The 25,269-nt window shown below is 41.5% G+C and overlaps 1 protein-coding gene across 3 annotated transcripts; it reads left to right on the top strand.

Moving 5' to 3' along the window:
* The first annotated feature begins 179 nt into the window (after positions 1-179).
* Positions 180-24,301, top strand: ophn1 (oligophrenin 1). 3 transcript variants are annotated; one of them, XM_083665433.1, is made up of 25 exons: positions 180-325; positions 513-685; positions 3,541-3,636; positions 4,132-4,193; positions 4,943-5,014; positions 6,171-6,272; positions 8,658-8,768; positions 10,456-10,560; positions 10,745-10,874; positions 10,974-11,074; positions 11,442-11,533; positions 12,134-12,212; positions 12,516-12,549; positions 12,775-12,837; positions 13,682-13,756; positions 14,355-14,439; positions 15,088-15,146; positions 16,694-16,799; positions 17,430-17,589; positions 17,853-18,000; positions 19,352-19,696; positions 20,361-20,514; positions 21,502-21,552; positions 22,069-22,117; positions 22,328-24,301. In XM_083665433.1, the coding sequence occupies exons 2-25, from the start codon at positions 532-534 to the stop codon at positions 22,337-22,339; spliced, it is 2,445 nt and encodes an 814-aa protein (XP_083521559.1). In that variant the 5' UTR covers positions 180-325; positions 513-531; the 3' UTR covers positions 22,340-24,301. The 3 variants fall into 3 exon arrangements, with proteins under 3 accessions (XP_083521559.1, XP_083521560.1, XP_083521558.1); XM_083665434.1 differs by having other exon boundaries at positions 180-685; positions 19,355-19,696; XM_083665432.1 differs by having other exon boundaries at positions 180-685.
* Positions 24,302-25,269: the final 968 nt, after the last annotated feature.

The following is a 25,269-nucleotide window of genomic DNA, read 5'->3' as shown; positions in this document are numbered from 1 at the left end:
CACAATTTCGAATATAGCATTTTATTTAATTAAATAAGAGAGGAAATCTACATAGAATACGACACTGGCTATGTAGTGTAGCATGCCCCTTTAAGAGCTGAATGTTGGGCCAGGGAGTGAGAGGAGGAGGGAGTGTTTTTGCGAAGCCCTGCCTGGTTTTCCCTCTCCGTTCACTCACTGCAACAAGGAAAAAGTGGCTACAAGGAAAATACCTTTATGACAAATAAAAACGGACCAGGATATAAGCAAGAGGAAGACACATATGTCAGAAAAGTCTACTAACATTTGTTTTGCCTCCATAAACTAAAGTTTGCATCATATGAAGGTACTAGTAAATTAGGATCTCAAGGATCGCTGTTTGACGGATGTAAGGGTTCTTCTGCATTCATTGCAAATCTCATCGTGGAAAAGTAACCGGATCAAAGCATGTCAGGATGATTAATCGACATGGTCTGTAGCGATTCGGTGTTTTAATTGAAATACATCTCATCCCAACATCTTCTGTGCATTAGGCTATTTCAGAAATAGGCAATGGGGCATCCGCCTCTTGAATTCAGCGACTGCTATCGGGATAGTCCGGATTTCAGAGAAAGACTGAAATGCTATGAAATAGAATTGGAAAGAACAAGCAAATTTCTCAAGGATGTCATCAAAGATGGCAACAATGTCATCAGTGCAATCAAGGGTAAGCATGATATTATCTAGGCTGTGTGTTGATGAGATACGGATAGTGTATGTCTGCGGTGGTGCTCGCACAAGGCATAGCCTGTTGGGAGGAACTTCTTTGTTTTGGCGTGGTTGGGCAATTGTTTCCAAAAACAAAGACTCACTAAGCTTTCACTTGACATGCACATGCTAATACGATTATATAAAGAAACAGAAATGATGCAGAGCATTCATGAGTGGCTCAACAGATGGAGAGCATCTTCTGCCCATTGGAGGGTTTGTGCCCGGGGGAGGATATCCTCAAAATCAAACCGTTTCATCTACCGTGTCTCCAGAGAGATTGTTTTTGCATGATTCCAAATCAATGCTTATTCACTGGACTTCTCTGTACCTGTGTCTTAACACTGTTCTTAAATATATATATATATATATATATTTTGCTGACCAGTGTCAGAGTAGAGGCTCTAAACATTTCAAAAGCATCATTTAAAGATGCCTTAGCTACACTAACGGTTTTGCTGGTTTGCAGTTTGTGTCATGTCTCATTAAGAGTAGAAAACAAATATCAGTAGAAACACATACTCTCTCTTCCTCTTCTTGAGTGTGGGTGTGTTTGTGCCAACAACAAAAAAAATCTCGACTTTAATATGGTACATTGTGGATGCGCCTGTACGTTATTTTTTTCTATTTTATATATATAGTAATAGCGATTACTCATATGTGATAAGTGACATTACTATACTAGTACTATTACCCTACTATGACTAGTACTATGTAACCTGTAATACCAGTATTACTATACAGGAATAAGAGCAACTTCATGTGAACTTCACTGTTCCCCTTATTGTGTAGCAGTGCATTTGTACCATTAGTTCTAGAAGGCTAGACTAGTCCCACCGTGGAGAAGAGTTGCACACAGAGAGACATGTCGGACAGAGGAACATTTCCAACAGAAGCCAGAGAGACTGCAGGAGCGGTTCTACCGCTGCCACCAGTACAGCGATCGCAGGGCTTGAACCAGCAACCTTGTGGTCACAGGGCAGGTGGCACACTAGCACCTGGGCAATGAAGGTCCAGCCACAGTGTACTTATACAGGGATGCTACAATAGTTTCAGGCCTAGTGCAAACTCTCCTCTAAGAGTGTATCCCTTGAAATGACTTCAGATTAATACAATAACTTTATTACACAACCCAGATTAATACAATAGCTTTATTACACACTCACATGGACAATTATTTTGTCCAGGCCAGCACGTCCTGAAACTGTAAATGCAGAATTGTACTTTCACTCCTTTCACCTTGATTGAGAATTTAGGGGAAAATATGAAAGGTTTGCTTTGTCACCCGATGATAATTGAACCTTTTCCTGCTCTATTCTAAGGTTTGTGTACATCCAGACAAAACTAGCATCCAGGGACAATTTAGAATCTCTTCGGGCAAGTACATTTCGATTAGCAAAAAAAGGTCTGATGTCTGCACAGTAAATGACCCCAAACCAAAGTCGGCAATTCCACTGAAGTCTATGGAAGTAAGTCTATGAGGGAACAAGGCTTACAGAAACAACATGAATCTCTTCAACATGAAGGAGAAGCCTGTCAGTCACTGAGAAGCAGTTGTAATGGTCATCTGCTCATACTGGCAACTTGCACAGAACACTACACTACAATGACAGTGTTTATTATGGGCTATTGATGACTAAGAGTTATCCTATATTTCAGCTATGCACTTCTGCAAGTGCAGTTCAATGTCATAGACATATCACACTTTTTTGTAGGCTAGTTTTGTTGTTGTGGTTTGTGATATCTATGCCATGGCCCAAGAGTTCCCTTCCTGTTTTGTTCTTCTCAACTAAACAATGACATGTGGTATTGTACATATAAAGAGAGGAAAATACTCCTTTTGCAGATCACAAGTGCAGTTATTAAGGAAGCAACATTTTAAAACGCATCAGTCAGATATTGTAGGACTATATTTGGAATGTTATTTCCATATTTAACTTGGTTGATGCTTCACACTGTTGGATTGGATCTTACTGGCTTTAGGCTAGCTACAGTACTTGACTAAAGTAATCACACTGTGTTCATCCCAAACGTCATCTCTGGGATGTTGCCCATGAGTTCTGCTGCGTCTGTTGGTATAGAACCAAATGAGCGGAACAGTATTTGCATTGTTTGACCCACCGAGATTCCATTCCGCAGTCCAATTCACCAATGTCAAGCTTTTTTTGTCTCGAAAAAACAGAAACTGTCATTGTAAGTAGAATAGAATGCAGAATGGACAACATGTCCATGTTATTCTGTATGGATTATAACCCACAGTCACTTTAAGGGTGCACTTCGTGTTGAGGTAGGCCTATATGAGCCTTTAACCACATTAGAAGTATTTTAAGAAGAAGAGGGCAATCTGGTCGACAAAAAAAACAACTGCAGTGAGGTTGACTTCTGAAATAAGTTCATCATCATTTCATTTTTGGGTCCACAATATATATGATTCAAGAAGAAGACTTCTACGACCATGAGATCCGTATGGTTTTATTGTTTGTTGGGTTATGCTGTTGCTGGACTATTCCTTCTGACACCATTCCCTTTGACACACCCTTGAGGTTAATATCATTTGACACATCTGTGCTATTGTAATTGCTCTCTGAGCTAAAAGAGTAGTGGAACACACAACCTGCGTTTTGATTATTAAGATTCATACAGGATATGTGTGTTTCTCTGACCAAGTCTAACTATGAAACCAGAGCCTTTCTTGAACTGCAAGGCTGCTCTTAGGTCAGCGTTTGAATGTTGACAGCATGGTTATCTAGGCTACATGAAAACATGTCAGAATCAAAAGCATGTGTTGATGATAATGAGTCGTATGTGTTTTAGGATATTCTGTGGCAGTCCAGAAGTTCTCCCAGACACTCGGCGTGTTCCAGTTTGACTTCATTGGTGATTCCCTGACGGATGATGAGATGAACATTGGTAAGCTCACAGTGATGATGCAAACACAGGCTGTTAACACTGCTCTGATCAGTCATTCTAACATGTTTTTCCAGTTTGACTTTGAGTCACAACAGACGTTCGGGTGTTTCTCACAGCTAGGTGTAATTCACTTCAGGAAATTGTTCTAGTGGTGGTACAGCCTTTATACTTATACCTCAACTCCCTCAGTTATACGTCAACGTCCTCAGTTCTCCCTCCCCTATTTAATACACAGGCTAGAGTATGTGCCTTTATCCTATATTGCATTAAACATGGATGTGCAAAGTGCTCTTCCAGTGCTCTCCCACGTTCACAATACACAGGGGTAGTTTGAGGCCACACCATTGTAATGAGAGTAGTACAATACATGCAATGTGACACCATTATCATATAGAAATATCGAAACATTTCTTCAGCTATTGCCATCTATAATGCCCGTTGTGTGCTAGTTTTTGTATGCCTGGTGTTTCTTTATTGTGTGTCCTGTGTCCTCAGCGGAATCTTTCCAGGAGTTTGCTGGTCTCCTACAGGAAGTGGAGGATGACAGGATGATGCTGGTGGGTCATCAACTTCCCCCCTGAACCTCTTAGACAGATAGTTTCTGGATTTTCTGTAAACTGCTCATTTAAGGAAGTCCTAGGTTCATAACCAACCTCTGTTTTATGTTAGAAATTAAACAGAAATGACATTTTCGAATTTAGGTGAAGGCCTTATAGATGGGATTAAAACATGTTCTGAATTGTATTCAATTACTATAATTTATTTTATTGATGAAGCCTCAGTTGCTGTCCTGTGTTGTATCGATCATCAACCATGCCGCATTGAAGTGCATATAGTCAACTCACAAATGGCTGACTCAGCAGCTTGTGTACTTGTGTACAGAGAATTCAGAGCTTCCTCAATTGTTTGCCAATCAGTAGTTTCCTTGTTGGTGAACCATTCTTGCCTCCAGTGCTCCAGAGGCAACTCCACCCACCTTGTGCTATACAAATGATTATGTCATGACACTGCATTATTAAAAAGCAGCAGATCCTGTTGGACTGGGGTTTCTGGATACCGATGGATTTAAACACAGCTGGTTTTTGATTATAGCTGCTGTTCTTTTTGTGGGTGAATGCAATGCCCTCTGCTGGAGAGAAAGGGAATGCAATGTTTATTTCTAGGCCTCTATTCATTTCCTCACCTTGCAGAGCCTTCCTCCAAAATGTTACACATAAGGTTCCCTAACAGTGGGATTTTGATACGATTATTTAATGTGTTTTTTTGCCAAAAGGTTAACAGAGTTTTGTGTTTTCTCCATGTTCAGGTTGAGAATGCCTGTGATCTGCTCATCAAGCCACTTGAGAAGTTTCGCAAGGACCAAATAAGAGTGACAAAAGTGAGTTCCTCTTGAACTTTTCATTCATGCTAATAGCAGCTTTTTCAAGGATAATAGATTAATCATACTAAGCAACTGGAACCAGTTTGTTTTTTGTCTATTTTCAGGACTACAGAACACATTTCACAACAGTGCAGAGTAACAGCAGCTTTGTACAAATCTGCAAGTAATTGTGCAAAACATGCTATTTCTTTGCTGCATTGTAGCAATAATAGGTATTGATAGCATTATTATTAGTTATTGGATCAACCCTGGGCTACAGCACCCAAGAACAAAACACTCCTCAAAACACACCTTTTTACCTATTATTCACGAACAGTAAATCCATCATTAGATTGTTGACTTCTGATTACTCTGTCATGAATTCCTCTTATCAGTCTGGAGCTCAGGCAGCACTCCTTCCTTGACATATTTAAATAGTGAGTGATGGTGGTTTGCAGGAGGTAAACAGGATCTGACGGTGCATAAAAAGCACACTTATGTACTGCTGAGGTGACAGCCTTCCTTCTTCCACCATCCTCTCCAGATTTGCTTGCTGTGAACATTCAGCTGGAAGCCATGACACCTACTTATTCAGCGAAAGCTACGTGACACCATGACACCCACTTATTCAGCATGATATTTAATCAGACTTGTTTTAAACTAGTGTGCGTGTGCGTGTGTGTGTGTGTGTGTGTGTGTGTGTGTGTGTGTGTGTGTGTGTGTGCGTGTGTGTGTGTGTGTTTTAAAATTTACTATGAGTAAAACAAAGAAAAACAATATTCAAATAAGTGAACAGAGAAATCAGTAAGTGTGCTGATGGAATATACAGTAGTCGCATTACTGGAGGAATGCGCCGGTCGATGTCAGTGGAAAAAGGCTTACCGCTTAGGGAGAAAGAAATCATCTGAGACAAGTTTTTGAAAGACCCTTATGGAAAACTGTGGCTGCCTCGTGTTTCTTGTCTGGATATCATCCGGATGGTTTCAGTGCTCTGTACACGTCACAGGAAATTATTGGTCAGTTTGGTTTTCCTCATACCCGTAGTCATCTGAGCAACTTCATACTAGATGAGATATATACATGGATTCTGCATTCCCCCCCCCCCCCCCCCCATTTAAAAAAGAAAATCAATATTGTGTTGAATCCCACTCATGAACACCTATCTTTCTTTCAGGAACGGAGGAAGAAGTTTGAGAAGGAGAGTGAAAAATATTACTCTCAACTAGATAAACATCTGAATTTGTCTGCTAAGAAGAAGGAGACTCAGCTTCAGGAGGTTGGTTGAACTAGATTTCCTACCGAGAGGACAGTGGAAAACAAATACATTTAGAGCTTTTCTCTTTCTATACAATGTAAGAGGAGTGTTTAACAAGCTACTTCCATGCCAAGGATAGTTCACCCAAATTATATAATCACATATTTGACTCCTTACCCTGAAAGAAGTCTATGGACAAGGACAAACTTCAATCAGCACTTCAGTTCTGTTAATCTGTGTACTGTTACTAAAAGCTAATTGTCAACATGTTTAACCAAAACCAATAGAAGTCAATAGACCCTAAATTGGCATGTGTGAATTGAACTCTGTCCTTGTTCAAAGACTCCTTTTAGGGTAAGGAACCAATTATGTAATTTGGTTGAAATATCCCTTTAACTATTAGTCTATAGATATTGTCTGAGTAAGGTATAAACAGTTGTAACTCGATGATTAGAATTGAGTCATTATCATCACTTTGGTGCTGGGTGTGGATGACATAGATGTAGTGATGGGGGAAGCCACTTTTACACAGCCCAAAAAGTATACCTGAGTGTAAAGTATCACTTAAGTCGGGTCGGTTCAACATCTGACGATGGGAGACTCTCTTGTGAAGGTCACTGAAGCCTTATTCAATCAAGCCTAACAGGCTGGAGAGGACTTTGCAGGTAATGACCCTGCTTTCTGTCCCCACTCTCACTCATTCTTCACCTCTTCACTTACATTTGCGTCAAGCCTTTACAGCATTCTCAGAAAGTCTGTGACTTAGCCTAACAGTTACATCGAAGAATTACCCTTCTTCATGAGGCATTAAGTTGCTATTTCTCCGACTTGAATTCTCCTCATTCTGGCTTCATTTATACCGAGTGAAGTTCCCTTGAGTTTGGTTTGCTAAACACAAGGTTGATTTAATTGCTAGTTTCTTTTAGCATACCACAATTAGTTGCTAGATACCTTGCTACAACAAAGTCACAGTTAGCCTTACTACTTTTCTCCTAGTTCTCTAGGACTTTTGAGGTCTGTGGCTAGCTGCTAGTATATCTTCTTCACGTTCCTTGTGAAACACCCATGAGTTGACACTTGGTGGTAAGCGAAAAAGTTGGCTAGCCCGGTGCTAGTCCGCTTCCCCCGGCTAATCACATCCCAGTGTTAGCTTGTTTTGCTAGGTAAAATTCCAATGTCGTTGTTTACGTCGACAGGAGAGCGAGTAGTAAAGAAGGCAAAGCCTAAAACCCCGGCTTGCCCTCACAATTGCGGCCGCTCCATGGCTCTGCCAGCATGTGCATTCTTCCTTGGCATTGACCATGCTAGGGCGGCCCTCGCTGACCCTCTATCTGCTCGCACTGCGCCAAGGCTTCCCTGGTGGTTTCCCTTTCAGTGGTCCATCACTGCGGTTATCTCCTTCCTGCAGGACTTGCTGGAACAGGGCAGCGTTAAGGTCTAGCTGGTCTATTTCTGACTCGGTGAAATGGCGTTTTATGAAAGGAAAATGCCATCTCCACCCAGTTTTCAAGCAGTTCCTCCCATCCTGGGACTTGGTCGCTGGTTCTCAACACTCTTGCTAGTGCTCGATGCGAACCACTAGAGACCGTGGATCGTAAAACTCCATCTTACAAGACATGGTTGTTGCTTGACTAGGCCACGGCTAAACCTGCCAATGACCTCCATGTGCTCTTGGTTCATCCTTCATGCCCTCAGTTTGACCCTGGCCAACTCAAAGGTTACTATAATGCATACTATAAGGATACTATAATGCAGAATTAGTTCCCAAGGTAATTTCTATGACTTACAGTAGCCTCTCTGTACTCTTTCCCTTCCCCTCGGCCATTCTCTTCCCCAGCGTCTGAACACTTTATGCCCAATGTGTGCCCAGCGCATCTGCACGAACAGAACAAAGTCGTTCCGAGGGTGTGATCGACTGTTTGTTTGCTTTGCCATCCCGCTCAGGGTCAGCTCATATGCTGCTACACTGTTTATACTGCAACCTATTTATTCTGCTTATAATGCTACTGCTTACTCATATACTGCTTACACTGCACTACTTATACTATACTGAATACATGTACTTGTATTCTGCACAATGACAATAAAGTTGAATCTAATCTAATCTTGTGCAAACAACACCTCTCCCACTTTTATCGGGGATAAGCCATCGCCTTTCCAGCCTATTAGACGTGATTGAATAAGGCTTCAACGAATGACCCACACAAGGGCGTGTTCCATCGTGAGATGTCTCACTCATCTCCTTCAGAGAGCCAGGGTTACATACCGTAACCTGAAGTTATCGATTCGTTCCATTATCTTTAGTGCTCCTTTATGGGTTAGGGTTAGGGTTATCACTGGATAAATCAGCTTTCTGTAGCTGATCATAAACAAACTGCTTTTTTAAATCACCGTTTTCTCCCACAGGCGGACGAGCTCCTGGACAAAGAGAGGCTGAACTTCTACGAGTCGTCGGTGGAATATGTTTACCAGATCCAGCAGGTGCAGGACAGGAAGAAGTTTGATGTGGTGGAGCCTGTGAGTGCTTTCCTTTTCCCTGTCTCTCACACTTCCTTTGTTGCTTCCAGTGTGCTGCATGTACACACAGATTCACAAGCACACTCTGTTGCCTATTGTATGTTACCGTGACACATGCCACAATAGATGGAAAGGCCCATATCCTGCACACAGTATTTACCATAACCACATGTCAGGAAACAGTTGCTCACTTTAGGTAGAATTCTTACTCGAGATCCACGGAGGTTGCTCCAATCATTGCCCGTTGACATCAATCGCAGAGATATGCATATGGATCTGGAGTTAGGGTTCCACCCTTTGATTTGTCATGGCCAAACTAATGGCAAGGCCACAGTATAGTACACGTGTATCTATGACTAGTGTTGACCGCCCAGAGGTCTTTTGCACAAGGCTACTGAATCATTAAACTTCACTTCAAAGAGTAAGACGTGATTTACATAGCGATGTAAAGTGACATGAAAAATTAGGAATGATTATCCATAAACACATTGTTACAAAGACCACTAGGCAACGTTACGCTTGCCTAGTCTAGAGGGCTCCAGCTGCCTAGTGGTTCGGTATACTAGCCTACAGGTATGAGGTAAGGAGGTATTCCTTGAGTCGTGATAGTATGCTGACCGTGTTGGATGTAATGTGACCTGTGGAGGCAGTTGCCTTCTCAACGGGATCCCGGGCCAGCTGCATCATCAACCAAGCGGATGATGGTTGTTCACGGGGTGACATATGGTAATACATGCAACACGCAAAACAATCCCAAAGAATATGTCCAACTTAAGACATGAAAATAAATCCTGCTTTCCCTGACGGCTCTCGCCAACACACGAGGTCCACCACAGCCATCACCAACCCCCTTAACCTGGCACACAGCCAACTGACACCTAAACCTGGCACACAGCCAACTGGCACTTAACCTGGCACACAGCTAACTGAGACTTAACCCGGCACACAGCTAACTGACACTTAACCTGGCACACAGCCAACTGACACCTAAACCTGGCACACAGCCAACTGACACTTAACCTGGCACACAGCTAACAGACACTTAACCTGGCACACAGCTAACAGACACTTAACCTGGCACACAGCTAACAGACACTTAACCTGGCACACAGCTAACTGACACTTAACCTGGCACACAGCTAACAGACACTTAACCTGGCACATAGCTAACTGACACTTAACCTGGCACAGACAACTGACACCTTAACCTGGCACACAGCTAACTGACACTTAAGCTGGCACACAGCTAACAGACACTTAACCTGGCACAGCCAACTGACATGTTAACCTGGCACAGACAACTGACATGTTAACCTGGCACAGACAACTGACACGTTAACCTGGCACAGACAACTGACATGTTAACCTGGCACAGACAACTGACATGTTAACCTGGCACAGACAACTGACACGTTAACCTGGCACAGCCAACTGACATGTTAACCTGGCACAGCTAACTGACACCTTAACCTGGCGAAGCCAACTGACATGTTAACCTGACCTGGTACACACCCAACTGATGTCTTAAGCCTTTCGTCATCGCCACACCCGCTCTGGGTCACGACCTCAACTGTCTACCTCCCCAGGATGTGGAGTGTGAAATGTGATAATGAACTTTCTAAACTATGCTCTATACCTATCTAGCACAGCTATGACTAACAACATGATCTGTGTGTTATTTTGACAGGTGCTGGCATTTCTTCACAGTATACTCACTCTTAATAATCTGACAGTGGAGATGACTCAGGACTTCATGCCTTACAAGCAGGAGCTGCAGCTGAGCTTGCAGAATGTGAGTGGTGTTGATGGTGCAAGTCAAAACATGAATGATCATGATGTAGAAGAAGCATAGAACCTCATGATGTTATGATGATGCCTTGTGATGGTGATGGGCCTGGAAAGGCTTCCACAAAGCTGTAATAGGAATTCCCGATAACCATCATCCACAATGGCCCTGAGTGTGTTTTGATCTGCAGACACGGAACCACTTTGAGAGCACTCGTGAGGAGATGGAGGAGCTGATGAAGAGAATGAAAAACCCATCCCAGATCTGTAAAATGCATGGTCAGCCAACCATCGAGGGTTACCTGTACTCTCAGGAGAAGTGTGAGTGTATATATATGCAACCGTGCATTTCTCTTAATTTTTTTTTGAACTGTTGAATTCTAACTGGACCAAAACTCCCCCCCACTGTCTCCAATGCAGGGGCCTTGGGTGTTTCATGGGTGAAATACTACTGCAAATATCACAAAGACAGCAAGCTGTTTGTCATGGTCCCTGTTGAACAGAAACCTGCAACCAAACAGGTAGCTAAGTCGTCATAATGATTCTAAACACCATCTGTCACAATCATTGGTATTTCACCCCAGTGACATTGATTAAAAGCATACACTGTTCTTGTCCTCACATTACTTGTATGTTGAGGCTATTGGACTCTTCTGTTTTCTCCTCAATATCCAAGACTGTAATCGAGAGAAAGCCCTCTCTCCCAGTAGATGCTAAGTGGGATCCTTGGGATGACCTTACCCTAACCTTAATCTTAACCCCTACCCCTAACTGTTTTAAATATCAACTTCAATGGGGTAATGTCAGAGTTGGGTTGTCCCAAGCATCCCACTTAGCAATCATCTCTCTCCCACCTCTTACCAACACTGTGTCATGGTTTTCTTCCAGGGCCCTACAGAGCTGAAGCTCAAATCCTGCATCCGTCGGAAGACGGAGTCCATAGACAAGCGCTTTTGTTTTGAGATCGAAGCTTACGAGAGGTTAGTGGAAACACGTATCGCTTTGAAACATTTTGTAATGTATAATAACATAAATGCCTTGTAGGATAAACAGGTTGAAGCAGTGATGTGAACAGAGTGATGTGAACAGGTGGTCTACAAGGACACTGAGCATGGGTGCAGAATGGATCGTAGCCCAAACAACCACTTGGCAGCAGGCTCCTGCTGCAAGCAGATGGCCAACTCTGTTATTTCAGGGAAAGGGAACACCATGATCTCATATTTATATAAGCAGTTTGTACACTATGCCCAGCGGAGGGTTACCAGCCATACACTGGCATTTCATATCAGTGGAAATCTCAGGTCCTCTGTGCCTCAGTTGGTAGAGCATGGGGCTAACAACGCTTAGGTTGTGGGTTTGATTCCCGCTGGGACCATATATACTGAAATGTATGCACTCACTGCAATGTAAGTCGCTTTGGATAAAAGCATCAGCTAATTGGCATGTATTATTATAATATTTTTACTATTATTATACTGTAACCAGCTCATCATTGAGGAACAGTTGCATTAGACTTGTGACCAATGAACTGAAAGCAACCGTTCTTTGTTGTAAAGTGACACTTGTTACTGTTGCCATAGAAACACACCTGTCACGCTCCAGGCTCCTTCGGAGGGGAACAGGAAGTTATGGATTGAGGCCATGGACGGGAAAGAGCCAGTGAGTTTCACTACTGCCCCCTACTGGAGTGTCTCACAGCACCCTCTGTTACATGCAGTCAATTCAAATGATAAGTCCACTACACGTGACCATTGACTAGTCTGCGTTAAAGGCATTGTGCTTTAGAGAGATGTCATGCCCACGACACGATGCTCCCATTTCTGATATAAGCAGCTTATCTTGAATCCTTTTATTTTCAAATTATATTTTATATTCAGGCACATTTATAGTCATTCACTCATTATAAAAATCCTCTAAAAAAGTTACGGTTTGTTGTTATTTTACATTGTCCTTTCATTCCAGATTTATCATTCCCCAATTCACAAGCAAGCTGAAAGTATGTACCATCACCAGTGTTCTTAATGTTTTGAATTTGTTTACTGCAGTGATATGTTGTGAACTAAAATGTCTACATCTTCACTCATTGAACATATGATATGAACACATTTAGATTAATTTTACTAGGTTCAATTAATGTGACCCTATAAAAATCCCCATAACCTGTAGATTAGTATTTTGTTCTGATGCGTGTGAATCTACTCATGTTACTTGTCTTCCACAGTGGAATTGAATGAAGTTGGATTCAAGTTTGTGAGAAAGTGCATAAACTATGTTGAAACTAAAGGTAAGTTACTAGCATGAGTTTTCTCCATTATTTGCCACACATTGTATGTTAATCAGATTTTAAACCAGTTTACCTCTTTGTCCTGTAGAGGGCAGAGCTGAGTCGTGGTTTGAGTGAGTAAAGTTGATGCCTCACAGCGAACCTAAATGAGCCTTTTACCCAGAGGTTGGCAGTAAATAAAAACAAACTGACTCCAAAACGCCGTTCTGCTCGGAAAGTAAGAACCTTGGCATGTAGCTCATGATAACAACTTCCTTATTGTAGTGCGGCTCAGTTTTCACTGGACTAACCTTTTTTTTTTTTTACTTTGTTTATATCAAAGGTACACAAAGACCATTTTATCTTCTTAAAATAAAAAGGGATAGAATAGGTAGTTAATCAAACGTAACTTTATGTGGCAACAAATCACTGGTAAGGGACACTCTGCATTCAACTGCTTCCATTTCTTAAACATTTTGTATTTTTGTAGATTCCGTAGGCCTTCTCACCCCAATCCTCCCCCAGACTCTCAGTCTGTATTTATGTGTTGGGTGTTGTGATAACGGCAAAATCCAGCTCTCTTTTGGAGCAGTGAAGCAAGTCATTCATTTGGAAATGGCTTGGCCTTGCGTTGTCAAGGCGTTGTCTGCTACATCGCCATTTTACCTCCAGTTCATAGAGGCGCTGAGGAGCAGGCAGTACATTTCCACTGCACTGAATTTCTCTGGAGGAAACTCCCCCTTTTTAATTTTTTTTACCTCATCCCCACCCTCTCTCTCTCTCTCTCTCGTTCTTTCTTTCTTTCTTTCTTTCTCTCTTTCTCTCTTTCATTCTCTCTCTCCTCCTCTCCCTCTCTCTTTTTCAGGAGTCACACAAGAGGGAGTGTACAGAACGGTTGGCAGCAACATCCAAGTGCAGAAGCTTTTAAATGCCTTTTTTGGTGAGGAAATTACCCAGTCAACATCTGCTGCCTCATGCATCAAAACAGAGGGCTTGTTTGGGAGACACCACACATGTCACACTACGTCTTGTATACGTAGCAGAATCCAAATGTTTTGATTGTTTGAAATGTTGGTCCATAGAGACTAGCTTTAAGTACTTCCATTGTCCATAAGACACATGTTCTAGTCTTATAAGTAGTATGTAATTTTCCATCAGGAAGACATTATTCATATCCTTATCACTATGAGGACATCCATAATGATTATATTGTTAGAGAAATAGTCTAAAAGTCATAGTAAAGTCATCAGTTGACCCTGGGGACCTTTCGAATAAAGTAAAAGAAGTGTTGAAAAATCACCTACAAGCGAACAACTCAGAAAGTTAAATAGTACCACTCACACTAAGCAAATATAGTCACAAGATATTTCAATTCGCTGCAGTCACTGTAGAGAACTTGCCAGTGACCTTGACTAGAAAACATAACTTTCTCCTCTCAGAACTTGTTTTACAATTTTTTTTTTGCAAGGGCCTCAGCATACAGACATTGACTACTTTTGCTTGTTTATTTTTAATCCGTGCCCCCTCTCTCCCTGTAGACCCAACATGCCCGGGGGATGTGGATTTCCAGAGCAGCGACTGGGACTTTAAAACCATCACAAGTGCCGTGAAATTTTATCTCAGGTGAGTTCGAGTCCTCTTTAAGGATCCAGCAGGTCACTGGGACAGCTAGTACAGCATTATGTCTGGCCTTGTCTGATCCACATTACCACTCAGCTAACAGCATATACTTCTATAGTATTGTCCAGCTGGTACACTCATGCTCTAATACAAATAGTATTCGGTATGGTAAAATAAAAGTTATGTTTCATGATTAGAAATATATTAAAAGCTGTAATCATACAAGCTGGCTGGGGATGAGAGGGCTGCCCCTGCTCTACAAGACTAATATAATTGTTTGCTGTTTGAAGTACTCAGTGACAAGGCCTCTTGTCCTCAAGGCCAGACTTTTATCCTTTCCCCCAATATCCCTCATGATTTACTCACAGAGCATCTGTCTACACAGAAAGGGATAAACTTGGAGAGGCCAAGCAGCTGTTTGAGGGCTCACTCAAGGCCTTTGGTGCCTTTACATCTCAGTGTTCAGTCTCATTTCAGATTTGGAAGGGAATTTATGATGTTGAGAAATTTGACTCTCAATATATTGAGTATGAATAGTACTTGTTTGTGCAGTAAGTTGTGCTAGTTGTGTAAAAGTGTTTTTTTAGAGTATGATGTTGTGTGTTTCAGTATTTGTACAGCACTTGTTTACCTGATTGTGTGTGTCCACAGGAGTCTAACGGAGCCTCTGATGACCTACGGTCTCAACAGGGACCTCATCTTAGCTGCAAGTAAGACATCTGTTTTCATACTTATGGGCAATGAAACAACATTGACTTGGGGAAACAATTACTCAGACCTGCTCTAAGATTGCCAGATATTTTATTTGCTTACTTATTAATTAAAAAAAAAGAAAGAAATGGTAATCCTTTATATGGAGTTCCCTAACTTCAGACCCTATATGCATAGGTGACTTGCTCCATCATTTTCAGATTTTCAGATCAACTGTTGAGAATCTCAGCTTTCTAACCATGCCAAATGTTTGTCTCAACTCCCAATAATGAGTGAGAAAGACCAGTTACAGTCACAGTATTACTGAACACTGGAGAAATCCACTCCCGAAGTTCACTCTATTTTTGAGGTACTCACATTCCACGCACAGCACCGTGGACAATGGGCACCGCGGCTCAGATGAAGACTTTTTGTCTTACAAATCACATAGCTAGCTAGCTAACTGGCTGTGTTCACACTTCAGAAGTTATCAACTCATCTCGAATTGAAATCTCTATCCACTTATCATTTAAGGCATGTAAAGCATATATACATTAGGATGTAGCCTTTAAAACAAAATTAAATTGAAAACATGTTCAAGTGAAATCTGTTAAAATCCCAAAACAGCCCATGAAAGAGTTTTTTACGAAAATTATTACATATGATATTGTTATTAATTAGGGGTGGCGACATGCGACTGGAAATGATTGAACACATCACACATATTTAGAATACTGCCATTGTAACTCGACACATCGCAGAGTTTGACTTTCAGAAGCTGAGCGACAGGTTGTTTACTTCATCATCTTGTCTCATGTCTGCCAAATGCTCATTCTAGTCGAGTTGACTCATCGTACATTTGTAGTCCATCAGAGCGGGTTCACTCGCAAGTTCAACAGACTGGGTTACAGCTATAAAAGGGGAGGAAAAAAAAACTAAAAACATCCTCCATTTTCTCTGTACCGCAAATGAAATTCAATTCCTTGTTAATTTTTTTTTGTAGTTGAAAAAAACAAAAAAACCCAATCGCACACACATCTGTGTGTCCAAAAAAAAAAGATAAAGAGCACAATAGCATCAGGCGTATTCGTTTACGAGACCTTTTGAGGCAATTTGCAGTCCCCACTGCTTATTCAGTTGTCCTGCGGGGGCTTCCCTGCCTCATAACATGCTTTGGGTCGTTTTTTCCATTGAAAAGATCCATCGTGTTATCGTGGGTGTGTTAAACTCCATATTGTATTTTAACATGCCATAATTAAGAGCTAAACCCATTGTAATGCCATGTTGAACACAACTCTAATCTTCTTAACTGAGATAAGCTCCTTTGCTCCCAGGAGCCCTATTGTCTCCCTCTCCGTGGCCCTCGTTTCATATTTCACCACAATGTTTCAGCAGGTGTGGACCTGGTCCCCTGAAAATCTTTGGACTGGCAAAAGAATTAAACTTTACATATGAACTTTCCCATGCATAACAGCGAAATATGTTAAACCGGCCATAAAGATATGCCCCAAAAACCATTGATATGAAGACATCTGAATGAAAGTACTGTGTTTGTCTTGTCTCTTAGAATCTGAGAATCTGGACTATCGGCTTGGTGCAATCCACTCACTGACGTACAAACTCCCTGAGAAGAATCGGGAAATGCTCACCCTCCTTATCCAACACCTGGTCAGGTAAGAGCAAACATGATATGACATGCCAGTATTGTGCCTTGTATCCTTGATGCCTTCTCACCTGACTGATGCCGTTCCAGAAGTTATGTTCAGGGTTTGTGTTGTCATTGAATATCTGTGGTGCTGTGTTGCTTGTGGCTCAATTAGGGATTAACTGGCATCTGCTTAGATATAATACAGTGTGTGTTGGTTGTGTATGTGTTGTATTTTAATAAAAGAGAAGACTCGTGCATCTATTTATGGTATGACATTTAAATCTAAAATGGACAATACCTATCTGATCATCCTCATTTATCACTTGACATAAAAGAATAATGTGTTTCAGCCCAATGGCAGCCTCACCAACATAACAAGCTATTGTCGATTCTTTCATCAACCACCGCTGTATGACCTCCACAATGTGTAGTTACTCTACCATAACAAACGTCATCTCCAAGGTGCATTGAGAAACCAAATGAATATGGGATATGTTCTGACAAGTTGGAGAGCTGTTATTGTCGTGGTTAGCAGTTGTTCCAGTTCCCCAAATAGCGACAGTAGACATGTGACAGGCTACGGGTCATGGTTTTCCTGTATCTGTTTCCTGTATCTGTTAGACAGTCTCGCCTCACCTTTTATCTCTGTTGACAGCGTCTGCAGTCACAGTGGGGATAACCTGATGACGCCCTCCAACATGGGAGTGATCTTTGGCCCCACTCTGATGAGGGCAGAGGAGGAGACTGTGGCGGCCATGCTGGACATTAAGTTCCAGAACATTGTCATCGAGATTCTCATTGAGGACTACAGCAAGGTGAATCTGAGAGGCAAAGGGGCCAAATGAGTCTCACGCTACGTTACGTTTTTTTTCAATGGCAAAGAGTTGAAGATTAGTTTCTTGATTGGTTTAATGATGCCACATTGAACAAAAAAAACGTTCAAGTACAATACATTGTATATACTTTGATATTCTAAGATATTACATATTCTCAAGTGTACCGTATGTGAAAAGCATAAAGATTTTTTATGAACCAAATTGAAATCGTTGTCCTTGTGGACCTACTGGTGTGATTCCAGATCTTCAGCAGTGCACCAGAGGAGAGTACGGCACCTCCCATGCCTCCTCCGAGGATCACCCCAAGGAAACGACAGCCGATCACCATCTCCAAGCGGCCGCCCCGCGTCTACCAAGCCCTTAATTATGGCCAGCTCCAGAACACTGAGAGTAATTATCAGCCTCCTCTGACTTAATCATCATCATCATCATCATCACAATCATCATCCTTGTCGTCATTATCATCACCATCATTATCATTATCACACATTGTCCTGTGAAATAGATCATTATATTCAGATTATTACAGGGAAATGTGTATACTTGCAATCTCCAAGGTAATTTATAGGTAACAATTTTTATGGCACTACAATATCAATGAAAGAATTAAATGTGACTACCAAACATTGAATATACATTGAATATACATTGAATATACATTGCTTGGGTAGTGTTTAGTATATGTGCATTCTCTGTATTTCTAAATGCAGTACATGACTGGATAAATGTTTCTTTGAAGGAAAAGTGATTGTATCAAGCCACTATTAGTTAAACCTGATTTGTTGAATACATTTAGGGTACATTTAGTGGAAAGAGAAACATAGTTTGTGCACAATGGCCAATGCCATGTGCAGATGTTGGCTCACCCCAGCTTCTCCGTACGCTGAGCTATAGCTGTTCATTTTATTTGTTTGCCGCCCTTAAAGGGAAACGGTTGGAGGTCTGATGCATTCTTTGAATGGGAAGCTATCGCCTCAGGTTAAATCATGTAATTTATACCCTGTTCTAACTTTCGTTTAAGTGTCTGTGACTCGTGTCCTCCCCCTATTGTGCGGTATTTGATTTATCGCTCCTCTGAGTTCTTGCTTGGAGTTACCAAATAACCAGCTCTGTGTTGCGTGACAAGTAACTACCACCTGTCTGACTCCAGCTCAGCGTCTGAATAGTGCATGTCCTCCTGGAAACCTGGCCGGCAGCTTGGCTGAGGATCACATGAAAACGGCACCACACTCGTCGTCTGTTTAGTATTTAATTTCCCAGATGAATAGATCATTGTTATACGCATGCCTCTTTCCAAACATTTTATTTAGTCTCCTGTTCACACACTTAATCAATGACTGCTCTTTTACCTAACTATAAAGGCTTTGTGATATTTGGTATTATTTAATACATCCTTCCTTTGTATATGCTGTAGTATAACTGCAACATATAATTAATTGAATTTAACTCTGCATGAATGAATGACAATACTAACTGAAAGACAATTTCACAGTTTAAATGTGGTTTATTGTATTAATGCAAGCGCAGTATGCCATACAGTATGTGGTAAGCTCAGTCGGGTGATATCTACATAATGACCGATTCAAGTTGAAAACAAAGCGACCTGTTTATTTTGACCATGATGTCAATGTACAGTATTATGAAGGATTATTCTTAACCTAAGCCCAACCTCAGAAAGGCAATGGCCTGTCATCATATTTTTATTTGATTTTGACATGAATTATCATGTGTTTGTCTCAAGCAGATGAGCAGAAACATAGCAGCCTTAATGGCAGCAGACCAGAGGGTGTGGACGCAAGTGGGGGAACCCCAACAAGCCCTGTTCCCCTGCAGAGGACCAAATCCGTCACCGCTGCTCCACGGGTCTCCAGGGAACTTCCTCAGAGGCAAGTCCCTCCACCCAAGCCGCCTTCCCGTCCGGATCAACACTCTGACTCTGACATTGCCAAACTAGTCGCTAAGCTACAGGACAGGGCTCAGAGGTCAGAAACAGCAGCGACAGCCAATGGCGAGGCAGAAGTCAATGTGAAACGAGCGTTGTCCTTCCAGGGTAGGAGACCACCAACTCGAGGAGTCATCCGAGAAGGTAATTCAGCACCCTGTATCCCACTACATCACCCTGTATCCCACTACATCACCCTGTATCCCTCTACATCACCCTGTACCCCACTACATCACCCTGTATCCCTCTACATCACCCTGTATCCCTCTACATCACCCTGTATCCCACTACATCACCCTGTATCCCTCTACATCACCCTGTATCCCACTACATCACCCTGTATCCCTCTACATCACCCTGTACCCCACTACATCACCCTGTATCCCACTACATCACCCTGTATCCCTCTACATCACCCTGTATCCCACTACATCACCCTGTATCCCTCTACATCACCCTGTATCCCTCTACATCACCCTGTATCCCACTACATCACCCTGTACCCCACTACATCACCCTGTATCCCTCTACATCACCCTGTATCCCTCTACATCACCCTGTACCCCACTACATCACCCTGTATCCCTCTACATCACCCTGTATCCCACTACATCACCCTGTACCCCACTACATCACCCTGTACCCCACTACATCACCCTGTATCCCTCTACATCACCCTGTACCCCACTACATCATCCTGTCATCAAACAAACGCTGCATTTTATGAGTGTCTATTAGTTCTGTGATTATCCCTGTGATTGCGTAAGTCTTGGTTTTGTTTGCTTAGTCATTCGGTCTTGTATTGCAGGAGAATGTGATGGCACGGTCAAAATGAAGCCTCTGTCTGAGAAACCTACCATCTGCAGACCCCCCACCAGACCCCCTGACCCCCCCACCCGATACCCAGCAGCACCTCACAAGAGCCCCAACACGACCACCAGTGAGGACTCCCGAGCGTCCTAGTAAGTAGTCTTTAGAACTCAGCCGGACCCAGACACTCTATCCAGACTGATTAAAATCTCAATCAAGGGAACAGTCACACAATCCTGTGCTAGCCATTCTATTGGTCTTCTTCCAGTCTTCATAATTTAATGGATAATTTACCCTTTCTCCTGTCGAGTTGAAATATCACCGTACTCATTCATTTGGCTGCATTTGTTGCCCCATAGTCTGTGTGGTTCACTCATTTCCATAACGTTGTTATTGTATTTTAGTGGTTAGAAAGCATTGTATGATCTTGAAATGTAGAGGTTAGAAAGCATTGTATGATCTTGAAATATCATATGAAGTCTTAGTTCATTGACTTGCTTAGGTTAACAACTGCATCTCATTCCTGGGAAAAGGAATGAGAAACACGTGAGAGGGAGTTATCTGTCAGTCAGGACGCTCACGTCAGTTTAACCATTCATGTCATGACAATTGTAATACATTTAAGCTTGGCATAATTGGATGGCTCCCTGCCTGGAGTAAAACGACCACAACATACAGATATACAATATGGCAGGGAGCCCGTGGCTTATCAAACCCCCCAAAGGAAGGCAGTATTGCACCATTTATTTATGCACCGTTTACAGTAGAATAGATTTTAGCCCCAAATGTTATTTTTTACATTTTCTATTTACAAAATGTTTCTGAAGTGCTAATTTCTGATGTCCATGAGATGGTGACATTGATGTGTGTACATTTAAATATATTGTTTAACCAATGTGCTTCTACAGACTCGAGCTGCAGAATTCAAAACCCATGTTGTATTATGTTCACGTCTCTTCAATTGTTAGTTACAGTTGTTTTTGGAAACATTTCCACAGCTTTGCAAGGGCTGTTCATCAGACAGAAAATGTGTGTGTGTGTGTGTGTGTGTGTGTGTGTGTGTGTGTGTGTGTGTGTGTGTGTGTGTGTGTGTGTGTGTCTTTCTGATCATCTGGGAATAATATCTTTCTCTTCTTCAGCGTTGCCTCCAAAGCCAAGTTTTTTGAGAATGCTTCAAGGCAAATTGGAAGGTATGTGAGAAACCCCATCCCTGGTTCCCCCCCTCTCCCCCATCCCTGGTTCTCCCCCATCCCTGGTTCCCCCCCCTCTCCCCCATCCCTGGTTCCCCCCCTCTCCCCCATCCCTGGTTCCCCCCCCTCTCCCCCATCCCTGGTTCCCCCGTTCATGCCCCATGAAAACCTTATGCACAGGAAATCAGCAAAATATGCATGTCCGACTAGATGGCAGTAGATTACTTTTTACCACCTTTTTATTCAATCTATCCTGCTCTTCAAAAACTGAGCCGTCCCTGATCTTAGCTAGTTTGATAAATAGCCTGATTGCAGAGTTGAGAGATTGTGCTGTTGTCAATCTACTGCACTGTGATACCTGACCTTAACATGGGGTCATTGAAGAGTTCATGTGGAGCCCATCAGTGAAAAGCAGTTACTTTACCTGTTATCGGTTGATTTCTGGGCATTTCACTCCTGCATGGAATACTCAATACTCAATAATCATCATTATGTTCTTCTATTTACCTGATGTAGCTCATCGACCTCACCTCCAGCATCTGCATTGCTGAATGTGAGAGAGGAGGTATGATATCCAGCTTTTTTCTTTGTATTGACTTTCTCTGTGTGCGTACGCGCATTAGGTTTCATATCCTGTAACAGTGTAACTGTGTGTCACTTAGCAAATATATCCAAATGTCATTTTGTCTGCATTTGTGACGTCATTGGTCGAACTTTCTTTTTTGCCTTTTATGATGAAGAAATTGTCTGTTTTTAATTTTTTATATTTCCTTAGAATCTAAGTTGAGGAGGGTGTTAAGGGTTGTGCGCTGGCCTCTGTTCCTGCTGCTGACCCGTGGGACGAGGGAGAGCATCTGGACACATACTGTAGCAGGAGGAGCAGCACTTAATGCACTCATTATGATAGATAAGCATGCTTGTCCTGTCAGTCATTATTCACTAGTTTGTTTGCCATAAGGGACCCTAAGTAAGCTCATGATAAAGGTGCTCTAATCTAGATGAGACATATTATTCAGTTTGTTTTAGGATGCTTTTACATGTCTCTGTCTGATCCAGATCAACCTTTGGCAGCTTGATCAAGGCTGTAGTTAATGCAAACAAATGCATCCAGCTAATGGATTGTACCAGTGTTATGATGCAGTTATTTGTGTTATGATGCAGTTATTTGTTTTACAAGACATTTCCAACTGCTTGAAAACAAGTCCCTATAGCTACAGTAGCTGTGGAGTAGAATTCACATTAATTGCAACTGCAGTAGGGTAGCATTTCTATTGATGAACACACCTCAAATAACTCATCTGTTAAGTACTCTTTCAAACCAAGGTCTTAAATCAGAACTGAGAACAAAGGTGCAAACTGAGAGAATGTTTGAGGAAAAGGTGTTTATTGCAATAAGCATTCCACTGACACTAACTAAATTCTGGCACTTTGTTAGATGTTACTGTTGGAGCCTTTATTAAACAATTAGGCAATTAGGCTAATCCCAGCTGTGACATGATCCAGAGAAACACAACCAAATCATGTTCCATACTGATTGATGCCATCACCACTGTGTGCTACCAAGTCACAGTTCTAGCTCCCATTACAATGTACTATAGAGACTAGAGTATCTGGATCAGCAGCACTTCTCCTTTCTCAATGTCATTTTATTGAAACTCTCCTGTGTGTTGGCATCTCTCCATTTCCATTTGGTTACTCCAGTATAGTACTGTACAGTACATTACAGATTGTATTACAGTGTATTACAGTTGTGAATAATAAACAGGTATTACAGTTGTAAAAACGTAACTTGTAGCATTTTCTAGGCTACTGTACCTACACTGTAATTACTTGTTAGATTCCTTAGTATGCCTGTGGTCCACCCCCTCAACAAGTCACAAGAACATGATATACTCTGCAAAGCACCGTCAATACGTAGAGAAGGAAGAAGGGAAATAGTTGGCCTTATAAGTTATGCATGATAACTATAGTTGGACTTGCTGAAACAAGCTCACTAATACCTTGGCATACCACTGAGCCTAACCCTAACAATTTAATATGCTTATCTAAGGGCCCATCTAACTAGCTTAAAGACTGGTTAGCTTCATATTATGATCAGAAGGATGATGAAAGGGAGGAGGAGGAGGAGCCAGCCAGATGAGTGCTGCTACTCATTTGAGATCCTAATCAAAACCCCTTGTAATAATTATTCATAAAAATGATTTAAGCAAAATTCACCAAGGTACAAATACAGTATTTGTTACTAACATGTTTATATGGCCTTTTAAGTTGCACTTAAGATGTCACTCATAATAACTCCTTCGACCTCTCGTCCTCAATGATGAATGTTTTGTTTGTTAAATGAATGTCTTTATGTGAAAATTAAATGTGAAGAAATCTTTTAAGCAGGGAAAAAGGGAAACACATTTCTGGGTTGGTACACATATACTATGTGGTTGTTATCATGGTAAGAACTTAAAAGTTGTGGGTTGGCAACACTTTTAAAATCTTGTCATTAGAGGTTTTTGGCTCATCTTCAGACTCAACTGGCATTTGATGTTTGTGAGGATTAAACATTCCTTTTTCTGTGTGCTTTTATCTGCTTGGGCTTATCTGTCAAGAAATATTCTACAGGAACAAAGAGAAACCAACATGTCTTGCTTCCTTGTATGCATCCTGTATACGTTGTACAGCTTTATCAGAAAATATGTCCCATGGTCATGGTAAAGAGAACCTTGTGACAAAATAAAGGCAAACATTGGTAAATTCACTCTGTCTTATTTTGTTTCGTTTGAACATTTGATCAGAATGGTTAATGAGTGTTAATTTCCAGATTATGATTTCGTCCACGTTTTACTGAAGAATTACACAGTAAATTATAATTGTTATATAGTGAATTGCCACAAACATGCCAGAATATACTTAGCACACCCACCTCCCTTTTGGGGCTTGTTCTGGGTCTTGAGTTTTTTTAAGTTCTTACTTTGAAATAATCGAATGGCCATTATGGCCATTAGCCATTAATTGTGATAGAGAATATTCAATATAGTGTGAACTAGAACTAATTTAAAGGCCAGGATTGTCTCAAACATCCTTCTCATGATTTCCAGAGTCTACCTTTAATAATTGTCTTTTACTTTTGAATCCATGGGAACCAGCATCTACTGTACATTTATTTAAACATGCGCATATAACCTATACAGAATTCTATGTGGTCTTATCAAGAAGTCATTTCTAAAATTAGACTTTTGCCATGTCCCAAATGCTCAGGTTGAGTGAATTGTACAAATATTGACCATGAATGGTTCAACGTTCAGTACAGGCTGAAAACTCTTGACATGTTTAGTTTACATCAGCTGTGGACCACACACTAATGGACCACACACTAATCAGTCATTGACAAACAAACAAACACGCCTCAATATACACTCACTGATCACTTTATTAGGAACACTCTACTAATACTGGGTAGGGCCTCCTTTTGCTCTCAAAACAGCCTCAATTCTTCATGGCATTGATTCCACAAGATGTTGGAAACATTCCTTTGAGATTCTGGTCCATGATGACATGATTGCATCACGCAATTCTTGCAGATTTTTCTGGTGCACTTTCAAGCTGTGAATCTCCTGTTCTACCACATCCCAAAGGTGTTCTATTGGATTCAGATCCAGTGTCTGGGAAGGCTACTGAAGAACACTAAACTCATTATCATGTTCTTGTAACCACTTTGAGACGACT

Source organism: Argentina silus, assembly GCF_951799395.1.
Source record: "Argentina silus genome assembly, chromosome: 2".
Classification (NCBI taxonomy): domain Eukaryota; kingdom Metazoa; phylum Chordata; class Actinopteri; order Argentiniformes; family Argentinidae; genus Argentina; species Argentina silus.
This window is presented reverse-complemented; position numbering and strand designations above follow the sequence as displayed.